The following is an 18,499-nucleotide window of genomic DNA, read 5'->3' on the forward strand; positions in this document are numbered from 1 at the left end:
AGAAACATGAACTCAAGACACTCTTATCAGCAATAAAGAGTAGTATTCAAGGTCTACCGAGTATGCCATCTGGCTACGAAGAAGTAAAGCAGGTATCTGGTCAAAGCCCACACCAAAACAAACAGAACAGCGACCGGTGCCGCCTTTTCAATAAAGTCCAAACATACCAACTCAATCTCTTTCCAAAGCCTCTGTCGTCGTCCAATTTGGCCCACTGTGTCAGGCTGGGTATCCATCACGACGGTCGTCTGTTTCTTCCCGCCATGTCCATCGCAAACCTGCGCAGTGTCTGAAATATCAGTACTCTGGTCCACAGCGTCCTCATCATAGCCACCATCACTCTTCTCTTCATCTACATCAACATTGGAGTCGGTTCCGAGCTCTTCTGGATCACTTGTTGCAAGAGAGAAGCTGTCGGTATCCTTGACACTCGGCGTTTCTAGACCGCCATAGAAAAAGTCTGACGATACAGTGTTGGGAATGTCTGGGGTCACAGAGACAGCAGCAGCTGTCAAGTCATCCTCTTCCTCGTCGTCGTCGTCTCCATCGACATGCAAGTTGATGTTGTCATGTTGGAAATCAATCGCTTGGGTCTCCAGAGCCAGAAACCCTTTGTCCAAAAGCTCCTCGAATTCGTTATGCGTGTGGAAAACGCGTGAGAGGATGCTGTATTGAAATTGGTTATCCGGCATGAGTCCGTCTATGAGGCGTGGAAGTTTCGTGTCGGTCCTGTATATGACAAATGCCACTCTATCGTTTTTTTTGATCGAGGTCCAAAGCTGCCGCGCCCTCAGGCGCTTTATGCACTTCAGTCTGTACTTCCGCGCTTTTACAGGAATGCCGTAGGTGCTATCGAGAACGAATCTCCGCGCCTCGAGCGCGACGCCGGTCGGATTTGGATCCGGGATGTCTGGAGGGTAGTGCTCAAGACCGAAGACGTCGGAGTGCCGGTCATGCTTGAGCAACGGGCCTAACGTGTATGTTGCCGACCAAAAGTCTGACCAGAAGAAACCGAAGTAGGAGACAACAAATGGCCATTTGTCCAGGACGGCGTCAGGATCTATCGCAGGCTTCATAATAACGACTGTGTGGTGTCTTGAGAAGTAGTAGAAGATGATCAGACCTAGATGATGACATCAAGAGGAAGAAGCAAATATATCATATTCATCGAGTCCAGGGACATCAGGCTGGCGAATGACAGTGATACCGGTAGCAAGTCAGCCTACCGCCGACATGTGTGGCTTGCTCCGCCACCATGTCACGCTCCCCTGCAACAGGCCAATTTTATGATTGGGCAGACTTGCAGGAAGCTGACAGACGCCTCATAGACTACTGATGCGCCAAGCGTAATGTCTTGAACGGGCGGCACGCTGAGTACGCAATTCACTGTGAGGCAGAGCGGACGAGTGAAACCATATGTTGGAAGAAGTGGAGGAACAAAAGCGTCTTCGACCCATCGCGTGTCACTGTGCTCAACGATCTGCGAACAGAAAGCTAAACGCGCTGCTTTTGGTGTCCTTGGACCACTGACTCTCCAGCTGCTCCTGAAGGTCTTTCGTCCGCCACCCGGTCCTCTCGTGGATCTTGTCGAGAAACTCCAGGCTCTCCTTCCGCTCCTTCGGATCCGTGAGATAGAGGCCGCCTGATGGTCGGTCAGCAACAGCCTATGTGGTGGTGGGTTAGTGGAGAGAAAGCAACTCACAAGCCCGGAGCGCATGTGCTGCTGTGAAGGCCGAGTTGACGACTGTCGGGTTGCTGATGGCGAGGCCGAGCAGGAGGCGGAAGTTGTCGAGCACTGCCTCCTACGCGATGTCAGTTTAGTGTTGTGGTTTAGTAGCAGTGACATATCGCCCACCTCTGAATCTTTCCTTCTTTTGAATGTGTCGAGGCTGGGCTTGCTTAAATACGGGTTGAAGATATGGAGGACCATGCGAGCAAGACTATAATGTTGATATCCCACCACTGGGAACGTTAATCGGTCAGTCGGTCAGCGACTACAAGCTGCCACTGCGTCGGTCGTCTCGCAACTCACCATGCGCCGGGTGCGTCATCCAGACCGTTGGAAATGCGGAGCCGTTGGCGCTGATCCGATGAGGCGCCTCGACCCAGAGCGGATCCGCGTGCCAGGGGTTCGACACGAGCCAGCTCCCCAGTTCCCGGTTCAGCGTGTTCCACCTGTCCAGGTCCCTCATGGCGGTCGGCTGGAACGCGTAGGCGCACGCCTCGGCGCACAGGAAGACGGCGCGGTTGGCGAGGCACTCCGGCTCCGAGCGGACAAAGGAGCTCGACCCCCTGTAGCTGTCGAGGTTGATGCTCAGCGGCTGGGACTGGACGAGGGCGACCCAGTAGTCCTGCCGCAGGACGATCCAGCTTGCGGCCTCGCCCAGGCCGCCCTTGCTCGCGAGGCTGAACATGGAGTTCAAGAGCTTGGAGCTGCCGGAGAGGTGGACGCCGAAGTCGGTATCTGAAGGGCTGTCAGCCTCATTTCACAGATTCATAGGGTGAGTTGTCAGTATGCATCTCATCTGATGGTTGACTGACCGTTCATCTCTTCGTATTGTCTCAGTATCACAATCGCCGCAAGCACCTCTTCGTTCTGGGCCTCGAGGGAGCTGTCCAGCATTGGAATGAGTATCTGCAAGGCATGGCTGTAGTATGTGGATGGCTCCGAGTCGTCGGCCCCCTTGATGCAACAGAGACTCCGGGACGCGAGCGCGATGATGGAATACGCGAGGAGAGGCGAGCGGCAAGCTCGCTTGGGCACTTCTGTCCCGAAGTGCCGTTTTGCGTCGCAGATGTCTACCTGCACATCGTTTGTGAGCATTGCAGACTGGGAGACGGAGCGATGACACCTACCCACATGGAGAGATCATGGACATAATGCATAAACAGTCTGGCCTTGTCTCTGTCTTGAAAGGGCCGCCCGATGCCATGTTGGCTCATTGACCGAGCGATCGAGACGGCCGGAAAGGAGTTTCGACGGGGGCTGTTGTTGTTCGTTTGGTTAACACTGAACGAAAGAGTAGCAAGGCTGATGCGAATCTCACGCTTCATTCTCGTTCTCGTCCTCGTCAAGGGCTCTGTTTCTTGCATACCGCGAGGCGTAGGCGTCCACGAGAGATGGCAGGGGACTTTTCCACGTCTCGTCCGGTGACCCATGCTCAGACATGCCTCACTCACCATGCCCGTGATGCTTGATTTCCAGCTCGGCGACGCTCTGCTTCCTGTGGAGGCTAGCCCGGTATCATCCAGAGAGACCTTTTCCGGAAGAGATGCAGACCCATGGACGCCGACAGACAAGAACTGTGGAGGGTTGTTTGGAGAGAAAAATACTCGATCCCAAGCGCGAAAGATGGGCGGACAAATTTTCCTATCTGGGCAACTGAAGCCGCAGCAACACGTTCTCCGCATCGACCCCGCATCCTGGACCGTTTGGTTAAGCAATTCATTGCCAAGCATGAGTACAGGTAGGGAGTCATGGCTTAGACTCCCCCAGTTTGTCTACCCTACCCCATCTCCAAACTCACTGCGAAAGGCGCTGTCCTTCAGAAGAGCTAGACAGCTACGTCTGTGTCATCCAATGGGAGTTTTTCTATTCGGATATATATTGGATATATTCGGATTTAAATGTTGGGTCCACGGGTGAATGCAAGCTTCGTCACTCGAATCATATACCCCTTACTTAAGCTTAACCAGAACTCAGCGTGGTATGCTAAGTGTTGGATAGCTGCTGCGCTCAGATGCACATGAAACCCGACCTCGATCACGCACCCTTGACCTCAGAAGCCTGCTGCTGCTGCTGCTGCTGCTGCTGTTGGCGGGGCTCGGCCTCGACGTCTTCAATCTCTTGCTCCGTAGGCCCATGACCGACCATCTTGCTGCCCTTCTCGACGTGGTTGACGCCTCCGAACAGCACGTCAATCTCCTCCAGGGGCACCTTCTTGGTCTCGGGGATGAAGAAAAAGACGTAGGCGACAAGCAGGAAGTTGACGGCCATGAAGAAGAAGAGGCACTTGAGGCCTGTGTTCTTGAGGAACGTCGGGAAGAACTGCTGGAAGATGGTGTTGGCGACGTTCTGCGACTGGGAGCACATGCCGACGGCCTGGGCTCGGATGTTCATCGAGAAGACCTCGGCCGTGTAGATCCACACGGTGGCTCCCCTGGACACGAAGTTAGAAACTCGATCTCGAGATTCCCAAGTTAAGTTGATGGGGGTAGACAGCTGGGACTCACCATGAAGGCTTGTAGAAGAAGGCAAAGAGGAAGAGGAGGAAGACGATCGAGATGCCGACGGACTGCGACTTCGTCCCGCCGGGCAGGTCCGGCGTAGCCATTCCGACGATGGGGACGATCATCATACAGAGACCCATGCCCACAGCTCCGACCATGAATAGCCATCGACGACCGAAGCGGTCGGCGGTCCAGGTGGCGTTGAGCGTGAACAGGATGCCGAAAGTGCCGTTGAGCGCGTTGATGAGGTTGATGGTCGACTTGTTCGGCCACACCTTGCGGTAGATCTGGGTCGAGTAGTTGTTGAGCGTGCCCTGCCCCGTGAGCTGCTGCCCGATGTTGAGCAGGATGGTGAGGAAGAGACGCTTGCGGACGGAGGGGTCCCTGAACAGGGCGGTGTAGTTGTTGCTGATGGCCTCCTTCTCGTACTCGATGGCCTCCCGGATGGACAGCAGCTCCTGCTCGGCCTCCTCCTGGGTGTTGCGCAGGGACAGGAGCACCTTGCGGGCCCTCTCGGGCTTGCCCTTCTGGACGTACCAACGGGGCGACTCGGGGATGGTCCAGAGCGTGCAGCAGACGATGGTCGGGACGAGGATCTGGAAGAGCACGACCATGCGCCAGTCCCAGTCGCCGAGCTTCTCGCGGTTGAGGCCGCAGGCGTAGTTGATCCAGAAGGCCAGGAAGCTGCCGACGCTGAAGTTGAGCTGCCAGAAGGTCATGACCACGCCGCGGATCTCGGCGGGGGTGATTTCGTTGATGTACACGGGGCCGGCGGCTGGTGATGGTGGTAGTTGTGGTTAGCAAGCAAGCTTTTTCTTCTCTTCTTCTTTTCTACCCTCTTTCAAAAGTGTAGGTGGTGAAGGGGGAAGGGTGGGGGAATTTACTCAATGCGAGACCCTGGCCGATACCGATGATGACTCGGCCGGCCATGAAGACGCCGAGGTTGTGGCGGGGCGCAAAGGCCTGCATGAAGGCGGCGGCGATGGTGAGGGCGCAGCCGACGCCCATTCCAATGCGGCGGCCGGCGTAGTCGGCCTATTTTCACCTGTCAGCGTTGACTTATATCGTTTCGTAAGTCCTGTCTTTGCGTACCAGGGGGCCACCGAAGAAGAAGCCGGCGATGATGGCGCCGATGGTGTACACCGTGTTGATGAGACCGATGAGCTGGGTGTCTTCGTCCTGCGAGGGATGGTTTCAGTAGGGGCGTCGCATCGGGCGGGCAGTTAAACCAGGTGCCATACCGGATCGAGGTCGAAGTAGGCGAGCCAGTTGTCCGAAGCCTGGACGGCGTTGAAGACGGAGGCGTCAAAGCCGTACAACACCATGCACATGGCCGCCAGCAGGGCGGAGTACCTGGAGGGAGAGAGAAGAGTTAGATACACTTGTTTCTCCAGGGGAAACATAGCCACATGTGGAAATCCATCTTACCAGCTGTAAACCTTTCCAGACACCATCTTGACTGCTGTGGTGTAGTCAAAATGTCTGAAAGTTTGTCGGGGGGCGGCTCACTCTGAGGAGCTGTTGATGATGATGATACGAGAAGCGAGAGAATCTGACCTAGCGAGGAGGCATGCTAGATTATTATACATGTGGAAGCCAAACCCCAGATTCCTTTCTTTCACAATACAGACTACCCCATGAACTGACAGCCACGCGAACCTGTGGGGTCCGGGGGAGAGGCCACCACCGGGCCTCTTATACCGACGCACATACTGTGTCTCATTGGCAGCTGCGGCCGCAAGGTTGTGTTACTCCCTCATTTCCCCAGCTGATCAGTTTGGAAAACCCATGTTTGGCAAGCCGGCGGCCGGAATAGGCGTCTGGGGGTCCATCGCGCCACATCGAGTCGGCGGTAGTGGGCTGCATTGACACGCGAGTCCCGGGGAAGAAAATTTCCTCCTATCAGACGGCTCGACGGTCTCTCGAGCGGCGCGACGAACGCAGTTTAACGACTGGAATGGATCCAGCCTTTACCGGAATCGACCCATGGCGTTTGGACTTTTGGTCTCCACGGGATCCTCTCGATAAGCATGAAAACAAAGATACGGGGAGGGGGATGAATAATGGGACGTGGAGAAGAGCCTCGAGACGACGACCCCTTCAAGACATCCCAACCCCAATCCAATTTATCCGTCTTGGCGTGTTCTTGGTATGGCGTGGGATCACCCACCCTTCCAGTTGTTCGTGTGGTTGCGAACCATCCCACCGGAAGTCGGCTTCTTTGAAAAGGGGTGTCGAATATGACTTGGCGGAATGCTCCATATGTGTAGGGGAGCAGGCATTCTTTAGATGTTGGAATTCAGCCCAAATTTCCTCTCTAAATAATTCACTGTTTTCTGATTTGCCCCAACGGCTGCTCACCAACAACTCGAGCCGATTTCATCAGACCCTACGATCTACCACAGCAGCAAAACCATACGATGAGCCATCTCAATTGTCTACATCCGACGGACTTTTTTTCGCCGCACGAAGGCCAATCCCGAATAAGCTTCCAAGAGATGGCCAAGTTGCTTGGCACCAATTCGATTCCGGCTCAGCCTACACGTTCTCTCTCTTGGCATACAGTTCTCATCCGGCTTGGTATCAGCCACCAACGAGCTTAGGAGCCTTAGTGGTCCCCTTGGGAGTGACACACCATCTCTGCACACGTGTACGCCTCCCCTTAAGCCCGAAAGCCGAGGTGCGTAACTTGCACCTATCTTCGCCTCGGGGGGGCTAGATACAGTCGATGTCCAACAACGACTTGTCCATGTTGGTGCACGTCCACTTGGCCGGCTTGCCGCTGGGCGGCGAGATGTTGATGTTCTGGGCCCGAATGTTCCTGCAGACCTGTTTGGATTGTCAGTTTGAAGAATCGTAGAAAAAAAGGGTACCCTGTGGCGAGAGAAAGGGGAGAGAGCGGGTAAAGTGCTTACAGAGGGATCACTGCAGATGAGGGAGCCGACGCGGGGGTCGTTCTTCTTCGACGTCGTTCCGGTGAAGTCCTTGAACACGATATCCTCGATAATCAATGTAGCCTTTTTCATCGTCAGAATTGGGTGGCGGGTACAATCCTCACGGCTCTCGAGACTCACGGGGTATTTGCGGCACGCTTCTTGGCTGGCGGCGAAGTAGCACTGGGTAAGTTGAATAGCCCCTATTCTCATAGTCAGCTACCAGTCCCATCAGACAGTCACAGGTACCCGAAGAGACTTACAATCGTTGTTCTTGTTTTCGTACTTCTCATACGTCACGTTCCGGACGTGGCCGAGGCCGCCTCCCGCCTCCGAGCCGACCGTGCCGGGCGGCACGCCGGGCCAGATCTTGATGCGGGCGCCGTCGGAGGCGTTGGACATGGAGTTGTTGTAGATGTAGAGGTTCTCGACAATGTCGACCTGGCCCTGGTACTGCCCGAGACTACCGACCGAAATGCCGTGCGAGCCGTTGCAGCGGAGGCCCTGGACCAGGACGTTGGTCGAGTTTGGCTTGAATGATACACAGTCTTTAATCAAGTCAGTCTTGATGGGAGTATTCTTCTAGAGCCTTTTGATAGACTCACCGTCCGTGTTGTCAATCACCGAGTTCTGGATGACAATGTTGTCGCTGCGGTATGTGTCCCAGCCGTCCGTGTTCTTCGCCGGTGATGTCTTGTTCGTGACCTCGACGACGAGGTTCATATCCGAGACGAGGATGTCGGACGAGTTGGCGATGATGTTGAACCAGTTGGGCGAGTTGCGCATGTTGAGACCCGTAATCGAGCCGCCCTTGAGGCCGTCGGTGCCGAGGAGGAGCGGGCGGACGACGGTGGAGTTGGCCGCGTTGGCGTTCCACCACGTCTGGCCGAGGCCTTCCGTGTGTCAGTTTGAGGCGTTTCATGAAGTCACTCAGTCGGTCGTGAAGACACTTACCTTCGATGAGTCCCTGGCCTAGGCCGTAGATGTTCACGTCTTCGCCCCCGAACCGCCACATCAGGTTGACGTTCTGGTAGCGGTACGCAAACGTGTTGGTCTGCCAGTACTGCACATCGTCGCTGAAGACGATGGTGCCGAGGATGGCGAAGTCGATGTGCTTCAGGAACGTCAGGTCCACCCGGCTGGCGATCTTGTACGTCGCGCCGGGCATGAAGACGACGGTGCCGCCATCGTTGCAGTTGTGGGCCGCCTTGAGGATCGCCGGCGCCGAGTCTCCGGTGGTCTTGGGGCAGACGATGCACACCCTCGCGGGGTCCCGGGGAGGACTGATGGGCAGAGCACGCGTCGGGGTCTTTGGGAACGGGACGATGTTGGGGCGAGGCGGGACGTCGTAGCTCGCCACGAGACCTATCGCCGCGGTAACGGGGATGAGGTGCTTGATGAGCTGCATTTTGGATGTTGGCAAACGAACTGGCAACGTCACTGTAGGGTTTTCACATTGAACTAGGACAGACTGTGCGATCATATAAGTAGGACCGTTTCATTCTACATAGTCCACTTTGAATATCACGGTTCCATCGAGCAACAAGACCGCGCCTTGACAACGGAGTAAGCTTCATGGGCATCACCCATGGAGAACCTGCACCTCCTGGACAAATAATCCATGTAGATGAACTAGAGTGGAAGGTAATGCAGCAACCATCAGCCTGCAAGCCGATCACGTTGGATTTAGCCGGATCCTCCAACCCGCATGAGTCTGACATGTCCAGAACGGGAACAGGCAGAAGCGGGATGCTAGAGGATCGCGGGGTTGGACAAGCTCTTATTCGCTCTCTTGTAAGTGCAGCACAGTCTTAGTGAGCGCGAATCTACCCCGCAAACCGGATCCGCGGTGCATTGGCGGAATAGGTTAACTGCCTCGCGTCAAGACGCGACGAAGGGTCTTTTGGTCGGCTGCAGGAACACTGCTGGTTCGGGCAAGGACGTCGTGTTCCAGTCCGATAATACGATGGTCCTGATTTTCACTTGGGAAGCTAGTTACTGGCTTTGACTAATTTTCGGTTTATTATCATCTGGAATGTCTTCGTGAGGCCATCTTCCATATTCTTAGCTTTCCCTCTGTTTTGACGGCTGACAGTTCGACAGTCACTTGCTGTCCTCAGTAAGTCTGGTGAGGTGACAAAAGAGTTTATTCATTTCGTACAATGTCATTCGTTATTTCTTGAATGAGAAGTGAGCAAACACTTGTTTGCCCGATCAGATTCAACTCTGTCATGCGGAAGCCTCACAAGTCCTCGAAAGTCATCGATTGAGGCAACTCAGAGGGGCTGCAGATAAACAAGTGACTTCAGTTCGATGACATTGTACACGTATTACTATTCAAACCACCAAAAGGATTGTTTCACTAACTTTCTTCCAAAATCCATCTATTTGAATCCAATATGCCGGTGGTGGTTATGTAAGCTGCAATCTACGATCGACAGACACCCTTGCATATCGTGGCTGAATCCGTCATCCCAAAACTTCACATCAACTTGAGTCATTCATTCATCATCATCATCACCACCTAAACAACATAGCTCACTCAGAACTCCATCAAAACAAGCTCCCACCCCCCCATCATGAATCCCGCCCATCTCCCCCTCGGCAAACAACTCCCGCACCTCCGCAAAACCCTCTCCACGAACGGCACGCTGCTCCAGGTGCTCTCCCTCGCGCAGAAGCTCGCCCTGCCGAACTGGTATCTCGCCGGCGGCGCCGTCTCCCAGACGATCTGGAACTCCGTCTCGGGCCTGCCCGCCGAGACGGGCATCTCGGACTACGACCTCGTCTACTTCGACGCCTCGGACACCTCGTACGAGGCCGAGGACGCCGCGATCCGCCGCGGCCGCGACGTCTTCGCGGGGGTCGCCGCCGCCGACGTCGAGATCCGCAACCAGGCGCGCGTGCACCTGTGGTACGAGTCCCGCTTCGGCGTGCCGTGCCCGCGGCACGAGTCGGTCGAGGCGGGCATCGACTCGTGGATCTCGACGAGCGCCATGATCGGCGTCAGACTGGAGGCCGGCGGGGAGTGGAGCGTGTACGCGCCGAGGGGACTTTCGGACTTTTACGGGATGGTCGTGAGGCCGAACCCGATGATTGGGAACAGGCATGCGTACGAGAAGAAGGCGAGGCGGTGGCTGGGCATCTGGAAGGGGTTGACGGTGATGCCGTGGCCAGAGAACCAGACGCCGTTGACGTTTGAGAAGGATGAGTGAGAGGAGAATGAGTGAGCGTCATTCGCAGAGAGAAGCACCGTGAAGCTTGTACTTGTAGATATGTATACCCTCCGCTTTTGTACAACTAGTAGCCACTCTTATCCAAAGTCATATCCCCCAGCATCTTCACGACAGCCTCCCTGCCCTTTGCCGCATACCTCTCCAGATCGTCGCCGTACTTGTCCTCGAACTTCCCGTCAAACACCTCGACCGACAACCACCCACGGAACCCGGTGCCCATGACGGCTTCGAGGAACTGCACAATGGGCAGATACCCGCCATCATACGGCAGCGGCCTGTAATCGTGGCTCCACCGTCCTCTCGGCCGCAACCCCTCCGCGTCGGCCTCCGTTCCCAACGGCGGCTCGACCTTGTACGCGTCGCTGATCTGCAGGAAGTAGATCTTCTCCGACGGGACCGTCTTCGTCAAGTCCCGCAGCGAGCTCTCGTAGCTCGACCTCAGCTTTTCCTCCACCAACTCACCCGCCTCGATGCGCCCGGACGCCGTTGTCGGGTCGCCGAACTCGCCGCCCGCGGACTGGAAAGTGTCCAGACACAGCCCCAGATTCGGCCGGTCCGCGAGCTGGACAATGTCCCACACGTCCTTCCACGATGGCGCGTGCGTGGCCCAGCACCAGTTCTCGTACGCGATGCGGAAGCCCCGGGTGGCCAGGAGGTCCGCCAGCTCGGCAAGGTCGGCGGCGAGGTCCTCGAAGGACGAGGAGATGCCGGGGGCGTCCGAGGAGCCGACCTGCAGCATGTCGGTGCCGACGGCGGTCATGATCTCCATCCAGCCCCTCGCGCGCGCGAAGGCTTCCTCGCGCTCCTTGCTGCCCCGCGGCCACCCTTCGAAGTTGGCAAACGGTTGCAGGACCATGACCTGCAGCTTCTTGCGGTCGCACAGCCCGCGGACGAGCTTCCCGGCCTCACAGAGGGAGGCGTAGTCATCCTCGGCGACGTCGCCCTTGTCGAGGTGTCGGTTCGCGAAGGACTGGAGGTCCGGGAAGGAGAGCTCGATGCCGTTGAAGCCGGCGGCGGCGATGGCGTCGAGTTTCTGCTCGAGCGTGTGACGGGGGAGGCCGATGGAGCACGAGGCGAAGGATAGGGGATTGTCAAAGGGGGATGTGGGTGCTTGTGACATGGCTGCTGCTGCTGCTGAGATATATATGTTGTGAAGACGAGTTGAAGAAGAAATTCAGACGAAGTGTTCAAGAACTGTGAGTAATTGGCAATTGCAATGTCAGTTGTGAGGTTGTGAGGTAGAGATGAGTTGAGTTGTGTGTGTGTGTGTGTGTGTGTGTGTGTGTGTGTTGTTGATACTGAGATGCACGCTCACTCATCATGGTATTAGTCGATGATGTCAAAGCCATGTCATTCTGCGCCAATGAAAATTCCCCACATGGACCAAGTTTAGACTTAGAAAACTGGATGTATTATTGAGTTGCTTCTACATCGCCAGTCGTAGTGTGGTCCAAGACACCGGAATCTATGAGACTATAAAGGAAATTGAAGTAACGTGGTTAGATACACAAAGGAAACCCCAGCACTACCTCAGTCGAGTTTCGGCTGGCCATTCTTCAGCACCTCGGCCCTCTTGACCGACTGGATCAGGCCGATGCCCGCCGCCGCGCTCGCGCCCTCGTCGATCTGCGTCGTCCAGAACGACTCGTGGCCCATGGCGCGGATGGACTTGCGCCGCTCGCGCTCGGCGACGGAGAGCATCAGGCCCTGCTGCTTGTCGGCCTCGATCTCCTCGAGGTGCTTGACGCGGGTGGCGTAGCGCTGCTGGCGCTGCTTGCGGATCTGCTCGGAGCCGACGCGCTGCAGGGAGAAGCGCACCAGGGCGCGCAGGGCGAGGAAGATGTGCTCGCTGATGAAGATGGTGATGGGCAGCGCCCACCAGGCGCCGCCGCCGATGCTGTTGGCGCCGAAGAGGTGGACGATGGCGCCGGTCGAGAGGCTGCCGACCCAGGTGAGGAAGTCGAGCGAGTTGATCCAGGGGCCGATGCCGTCGGTGCGGACGGGGGCGGGCCGCTGGTGCTCCATGCAGATCTTGAGGAAGTCGGTGCGCAGCTCGACGACGTTGTTGACGAGGAAGCCGATGGGGATCAGCGGCCAGACGGGCGAGAAGAGGGCGAGGTAGCCGAACTGCAGCACGATCTCGGCGATGTCGTCCTGCACGTTGTACTTGTCGAGCGTCGCCTGGTTGCGCGCGCTGCGCAGGAACCGGGCCTCCTCCGGGTCGTCCTGGACGATGGACATGAGCATGGTGTCCTTGGAGTGCGAGCGGCGGTACTCGCGGTACAGGCCCTGGGCCTTGTGCTTGAGCACCGGCATGATGTTCTCGTCGAAGAAGCCCGAGATCTGGCCCGTGACGACGAGGGCGATGACCTCGTCGCGGAGCCGGTCGGCGTCGACGTGGAAGCTGAGGTCGTCGTCCATGTACTTCTGGCCGAGCGCGCCGAGGAAGGCCTTGGTCATGCGCTCGAGCCAGGGGACGAAGGTGTCGCCAAAGGGCACGTAGACGAAGGCCGTGATGAGGATGGGCAGGTAGTTGGTGATGATGTTGAGCACGAAGATCTTCTGCGTCAGCGACATCTCGTGGTAGTCGGCGGTGCGGTGGTTCTCGTAGTTGGTCAGCGTCGTGGCGATGTCCTCGAGGGCGCTGCTGATGTAGGGCAGGGCGACGGCGAGCAAGCACGTCGGGACGTATTCCTGGTTGGTTGGTTGGTCAAGTCAGTAGGGAAGCTCACCCATATTGACTGATGAGAGAGCAGTCTATGATCATTCCGCAAGTTTGAAGACTTACAATGACGTTCTTGTACGGCCCGTCATACCCCTCGGATATCAGCACCTCGATGGCGAAGACGAGCACGATGATGGCGCCGAGCGCGAGGGCCGAGATCAGCACGAAGGGGATCTGGAGCAGCTGGCGCGTGATCTGCTTCCACTTGGGGAAGTAGTGCTTCTCGCGGCCGGCCTCGTCCTTGACGATGCGGTCGTACTTGAACTGCGGGCGGTTGACCTTGACCTTGCCGATGCCCTGAACGTTCCAGCGGATGCTGAGGTCGACCTCCTGGATCTTCCAGTACTCAAGGAAGACGGTGCACCACACGCAGGTCGAGATAGCGTAGAAGAGGGAGTACTTGGAGAGGTACATCCAGGCGATGACGCCGGTGATGGCGGGGAACGTGAGGAAAAGCAGGTAAGTCTGGATGAAGGCGAAATAGAAGGCGACCTGGGGTGTCTGTGTTAGACAATGCATGTCGAGCAAAGGAGTGTGAGAGAGAGAGAGAGAGAGAGAGAGAGAGAAAGAGAGGGGCTCACCTTGGTCCCCCAGAGGTCTCGGATCGAGTCAATGTCGTCCAGGGTCAGGAACAGGCGCTTGCTGAGGTGCTTCATCAGGGACTGGTTCCTCTCCTCGTTGTGCAGCGGGAAGATGGCTTTGACATTCTTCCATTGCCCGGCCTCCGGGGTGATCCCGGCGCCGCCCAGCGACTTGGACCAGTTAACGAGGTGGTAGACAGACAGGATGTCCTCGGCCTCGAAGGCGCCGTCGACGATGGTGGTCTTTGAGCCGCCGGGGTGTTCGGGCACGATGCCATAGAGCCAATCCTTGACCCTAGGGCGGAGTCAGTCGAGAATGCTTCGTTGTGGTGGAGAGTGTGAATGTAAGTGTGAGTGTAGAGACGAGCTCACCTGGACTTGTAGACGGTATTTCCGAGGAGCTCACGTGGGGCCTTGACGAAGACGAGCAGCGTCTGGTCGTAGCCGGCGCGCACCTCGGTCTGGAGTCCGGCCGACTCGAGGTCGCTCAAGAGCGTCGTGAGTTCCTTGACGGAGGTCTCGGCATCTACTGCGATTAGCCAACGTCGTTTTGCACAACCACCCCCCGGTCGGGGTAACACATCACGAACAAAACGTACCGACTTCACTGAAATCATAGACGACGACATATTTGTCGTTGTAGGACTGCGGCCTGTGGGGAAGGTTTGCCAAGGGGTCTGTCACCCCTAGTTTCTCCATTATGCCCATTCCTCTCTCTCCCTCGACTCGCGACTGGGCGAGGGGGGAAAGGCGTGATTATGTAGTGTGGAAGGGTGGGAATGGAAGTTCGGCACGGCCGACGGGACGGGGCTCCACGGGACGGGGCGGGACGAATATAGCAGCCAGTGGGCGAATGGACAGACGGGTGAAGCAGTAATGAACGGGGGGACCTCCTCTGGAATAGATTGATTGGGGTTTCGGTGGGTGCGACGGGATGGGATGGGATGGGATGACTCGGGGAAAAGACCCGGTTGAGGAGTGACCGACCCAGCACGACGGATCCGCGAAGGGGTCCAACGATGGGATAGCCGGGAATGATGGGATTGATGTCCCGGCGTGCAGAGAAGAGGAGAAAAGAAGCTGAAGAGAAAAGATGGATGGATACAAGGAGAAGAATGGTGTGTTGGACAGTGGGGAGAGACGTAGAGATGCAAACAACAAAGAAAGACACACAGGCAGATAGACAGACAGAGAGAACAGACAAAACGGCCGAAACTTCAGCCCTGCGGAGGAATGAGGACGGGAAGGGGGCCGCACCCATCAAGATGACAGTCAAATAAAAGATAAAAAATGGCAATGTGGCTCCCCATATCCCTCCCCCCCCCCTCGCGTGGAACGTCGGCAGCCGGTGCGTCCCGCGATGGCCTCCGTTTGGCCACAGCGTTTTTACTCCTTCAACCTTTCACAGTCATCAGTCACCAAACCCGCTCGCTAGGTCTCACGGATCATGGTTGATGGGTCAAGGGCCCTCCTCCGCGAGCTGAACGCGTCAGCGGCCCCGCCCGCCCAGAGCTGACGCTGCCGCAGAGCCGCGCGCCAGGGCCGAGACCTGGGGGGGAGCTGATGGATGGGCGGTTGTTGATGTGGCTAGTGACGAAAGAGGCCGTCGTATACAGAGTAGTTTCTTGGGGCTGTCTTGTTCTGATCCCTCTTTCTTGGGGAATGCATACTCGCTTCTGATGATGCCCAGCCAGCGTGGCTGGAATTAGCCTGTCCCCTCCAAGACACACTTCTCGCTCTTTGTTTGTTAGATTCACCCCTTTTCCCCCTTCCACCCGTCTCGACAAGTCCTCCGGCGCGGATGCACTACGAGAGTTGTTTGATAGAATTAGAGTAATGGATTCAGCAACCTGATTTCTCATCTTTCCGTCACGGATTACTCTGTATTGAAGCCGCCAAGATAGCCGCGGCCTCTTCAGTTGTCCCCTTGACTGACTGCAATCTCCCAACACTTCGAAACGGATCGCCCGGCGAGCCGTGCATTTGGGATCCAACGCCCCACGAATTTCGCAGGGCCGATGGTTTGATAATCGAAACCCAGTGGAAGAGGAACGTGAAGTTAAAATGCCAAAGTTGACGATGAATATGGACTGTCGATGAACGGCAGAAGCATGGTTGAGATGGTAGGCCAGACTCGACTTCAAATTATGGGGGAAAAAAGGTAGGTATGGGTAAGCATAACTATTATATCTAACTTCCTTAAGCCTCTAGCTCACTAGAGGCCCTTAAATGCCTTACCGGACTATGGATATGCCGGCTGAACTGTGCACACAGGGCCCGCAGTATCCCTATGCCGCCCCTTCGTCATTGATCTCTAACACAAGGCTAGGATTGCATGGCAAGCAAGAGTAGGCGCAAAGTTTGTTAGGTTGACTTTATTACGCATTTATGTACACACTCAACGTTTATTTGATTAATTCTAGTAGCCGCTTCGGCTTCGCCGCTAGACGCAATAAACTCCTTAGGTTAGCAAGGGTCTTGTTGTTTATGCTAAGCAATATCACGTATGATCAGGGATGTCATGAGGGTAGATGTTCTAAAACTTTAAGGAATCAAGTAGCTCCCCTTTTAACGCTTGGTGTAAGGTTTGTGGTTTTGATGAGTCTCAATTTCCTTTAACAACCTTGCCTTGTAATACAAGTAGCTGGCTGTCTTAATGCGTTAGCATCAGTCTTGTACTGGTTTCGTTTTTGTTTCCTCATTTTTGTTTCTATTTATAAGGGAACATTCCTCCTGCATCCTCACATGGGGCTTCCTCAAGAATCATAACACACAGGACCAGCGGCAGATAGCATCCAACATTTCCTTACCTCATTACTTAACATGAAGCCACTTTCTTGTGTTCTCTTGGCTGTTGCCGCCGTCATGCCAGTACAGGCGCAGCTGGTTTGCGAGTATGGTTGTCCTTTTCTTAAATACTTTGGAGACGACTAACTCTTTTAGGTGTGGGATGAACCTCCGTCGTGGATGGGAGTATGATGATGTTATGACCATTGCCGCCTGTAAAAATATTGGCGGCAAGATGCAGGAGGGCCAATGGCCTGGCTGCAAATATTCCGGGACTGAAGAACGATGGGATAAGGCGAGCACGTCGGCCTGAGTAGCGAGAGGGATAACTGACTTTTGGTACCTAGGCATGCGCAGATGTGGACTCGATTACGACAGGGCAGTGCGACAAGAAGAAGAGTTTCTTCTCTGAGAAGAAGAAGGGGAAGAAGGGCAAGAAGGGCGAGAAGGGTAAGAAAGGTTCCAGCAGCAGCAGCAGCAGTAGCAGCAGTAGCAGCAGCGACTCAGATTAAAAGCCCTACCATGGGTAGAGGTCCAACAACCAGCAACCCGGTCTCATCTAGTAGCAGCAGTCTCGTCATCTAGCAGCATGTCCCGAAGTTACTGACCCCCCGTTCAGACCTGCCAATCATCCACTACAGCAGGGTTAATGCCGCAGCTGCAGCATCTGCAGCATCGTGTTGGTGCAATGCCCAACTTCATGCGCCCAACAGGAACTCCACCATCATTGGGCCGGCTATCAGGCATGTGTGCGTTTGCTTGGCCTGCAGATGATAGACTACCAACACGTGCTTGATTCCCCAGCCGTATCTCGTCAATACGTGTACACACATCTTGCAGCCTTGCAACACTGTCGATAGCCTGGCTTTGTTGATTTACCAGATACCCCAGTTCACGACATCACCACCATGGCCGTCCGCCCTCGTCGCCGAGACGAGTTTGAGATCGCCGTGGTGTGCGCCCTGCCGCTCGAGTTCGACGCCGCGGCGCTTGCGTTTGACGAGTTCTGGGACGACGACGGCGACACCTACGGCAGGGCGCCGGGCGACACAAACACCTACACCACCGGCCGCATCGGGCAGTACAACGTCGTCCTGTCGCTGCTCTCGACCATGGGCAAAGTCAGCGCCGCGAGCGCCGCCTCCAGCCTGCGGTCGAGCTACACGGGCCTGCGCCTGGCACTCCTGACCGGCATCTGCGGCGGAGTCCCTAGTCCTGACCACCTAACGACGAGATACTCGTTACGACGGTATCGTCGCGTTCGATATAGAGGGCGGTCGCGTCTGTGAAGAGGAGCGTTGCATCATCGTTCAGAACATGTACGATTGACGACAGCCACGAGAAAAAGTGACAAGCTTGCGTAGCTCCGACGGTGGCGTTCATGTTTATCATGAAAGCTCTGCTGGTGCGCAACATCTGGACAGCAAAGTTGCTGACGGCCCAGTGCAGCGAAGGTGACTCTTTTTCCTATTTCGGTGTGTTAATCTGTATGGCGGACAATCAATGTTTTTATTTGGTTGACACGTATATGCCAGCTGTACATTCCAAATATTACTTCGTCTAGATGTATCAAGCACTTCATTCAACAACAAAGCCGATTCGTGATTTCTCATAGTTTCAAACTGACAACTGTCCTTTGAACAAATGTTGAGACATGTTTCTGATATTACTGGGTGCGTCACAACTCAACAGAGATGATCTCCCGCATGGCTAGTTGACTGACTGCTAATGTCATTGCAACACTGCCGCGAAGCAGAGACCGGAAATTCCCGATGAGCCAACACGACAAGCTGCTGTGAACTGATTATTGATGCGGGGTGATGATTTCTGATTGGCGGATGTAACGATATCCTGCTGACGAAATCCGCGCAGCCGCCTGCATGATCGAGAAGGGGGGAAGGACATGTCATGTCTGACAGCTCCTCTCGTGGAGCCGTTTGAGAACCGAAACATGTTCACCCAAGAGAACGGATAGTCAATCATACAAAAGCACAGAGTTTTGTCACC

General features: G+C 55.7%; 6 protein-coding genes across 6 annotated transcripts; 2 read left to right on the forward strand and 4 right to left on the reverse strand.

Moving 5' to 3' along the window:
- Window positions 1–46: 46 nt before the first annotated feature.
- Window positions 47–5,684, reverse strand: CH63R_03211 (Sugar transporter; the record flags this gene model as incomplete). Its single annotated transcript, XM_018298186.1, has 15 exons — window positions 47–73; window positions 168–1,123; window positions 1,532–1,642; window positions 1,703–1,802; window positions 1,856–1,962; window positions 2,033–2,464; window positions 2,542–2,803; window positions 2,857–3,374; window positions 3,683–3,712; window positions 3,772–4,160; window positions 4,234–5,005; window positions 5,115–5,265; window positions 5,323–5,409; window positions 5,472–5,583; window positions 5,659–5,684. 15 exons carry the CDS (start codon window positions 5,682–5,684, stop codon window positions 47–49), a joined length of 4,080 nt encoding a protein of 1,359 aa, XP_018163002.1.
- A 1,261-nt stretch (window positions 5,685–6,945) lies between these two features.
- On the reverse strand, window positions 6,946–8,571 carry CH63R_03212 (Polygalacturonase; the record flags this gene model as incomplete). Its single annotated transcript, XM_018298187.1, has 5 exons — window positions 6,946–7,059; window positions 7,146–7,366; window positions 7,427–7,711; window positions 7,769–8,056; window positions 8,118–8,571. The coding sequence occupies 5 exons, from the start codon at window positions 8,569–8,571 to the stop codon at window positions 6,946–6,948; spliced, it is 1,362 nt and encodes a 453-aa protein (XP_018163003.1).
- Window positions 8,572–9,742: 1,171 nt separating this feature from the next.
- CH63R_03213 (FAD binding domain protein) lies at window positions 9,743–10,378 on the forward strand (the record flags this gene model as incomplete). The annotated part of the gene is made up of 1 exon (XM_018298188.1): window positions 9,743–10,378. One exon carries the CDS (start codon window positions 9,743–9,745, stop codon window positions 10,376–10,378), a length of 636 nt encoding a protein of 211 aa, XP_018163004.1.
- An 85-nt stretch (window positions 10,379–10,463) lies between these two features.
- On the reverse strand, window positions 10,464–11,519 carry CH63R_03214 (Xylose isomerase-like TIM barrel; the record flags this gene model as incomplete). Its single annotated transcript, XM_018298189.1, has 1 exon — window positions 10,464–11,519. One exon carries the CDS (start codon window positions 11,517–11,519, stop codon window positions 10,464–10,466), a length of 1,056 nt encoding a protein of 351 aa, XP_018163005.1.
- A 410-nt stretch (window positions 11,520–11,929) lies between these two features.
- Window positions 11,930–14,413, reverse strand: CH63R_03215 (Plasma membrane channel protein; the record flags this gene model as incomplete). The annotated part of the gene is made up of 5 exons (XM_018298190.1): window positions 11,930–13,093; window positions 13,188–13,616; window positions 13,706–14,000; window positions 14,078–14,231; window positions 14,305–14,413. 5 exons carry the CDS (start codon window positions 14,411–14,413, stop codon window positions 11,930–11,932), a joined length of 2,151 nt encoding a protein of 716 aa, XP_018163006.1.
- A 2,157-nt stretch (window positions 14,414–16,570) lies between these two features.
- Window positions 16,571–17,781, forward strand: CH63R_03216 (Nucleoside phosphorylase; the record flags this gene model as incomplete). Its single annotated transcript, XM_018298191.1, has 4 exons — window positions 16,571–16,599; window positions 16,649–16,795; window positions 16,840–17,068; window positions 17,353–17,781. 4 exons carry the CDS (start codon window positions 16,571–16,573, stop codon window positions 17,779–17,781), a joined length of 834 nt encoding a protein of 277 aa, XP_018163007.1.
- Window positions 17,782–18,499: the final 718 nt, after the last annotated feature.

This window comes from Colletotrichum higginsianum, chromosome 2 (assembly GCF_001672515.1).
Source record: "Colletotrichum higginsianum IMI 349063 chromosome 2, whole genome shotgun sequence".
NCBI classification, from domain to species: domain Eukaryota; kingdom Fungi; phylum Ascomycota; class Sordariomycetes; order Glomerellales; family Glomerellaceae; genus Colletotrichum; species Colletotrichum higginsianum.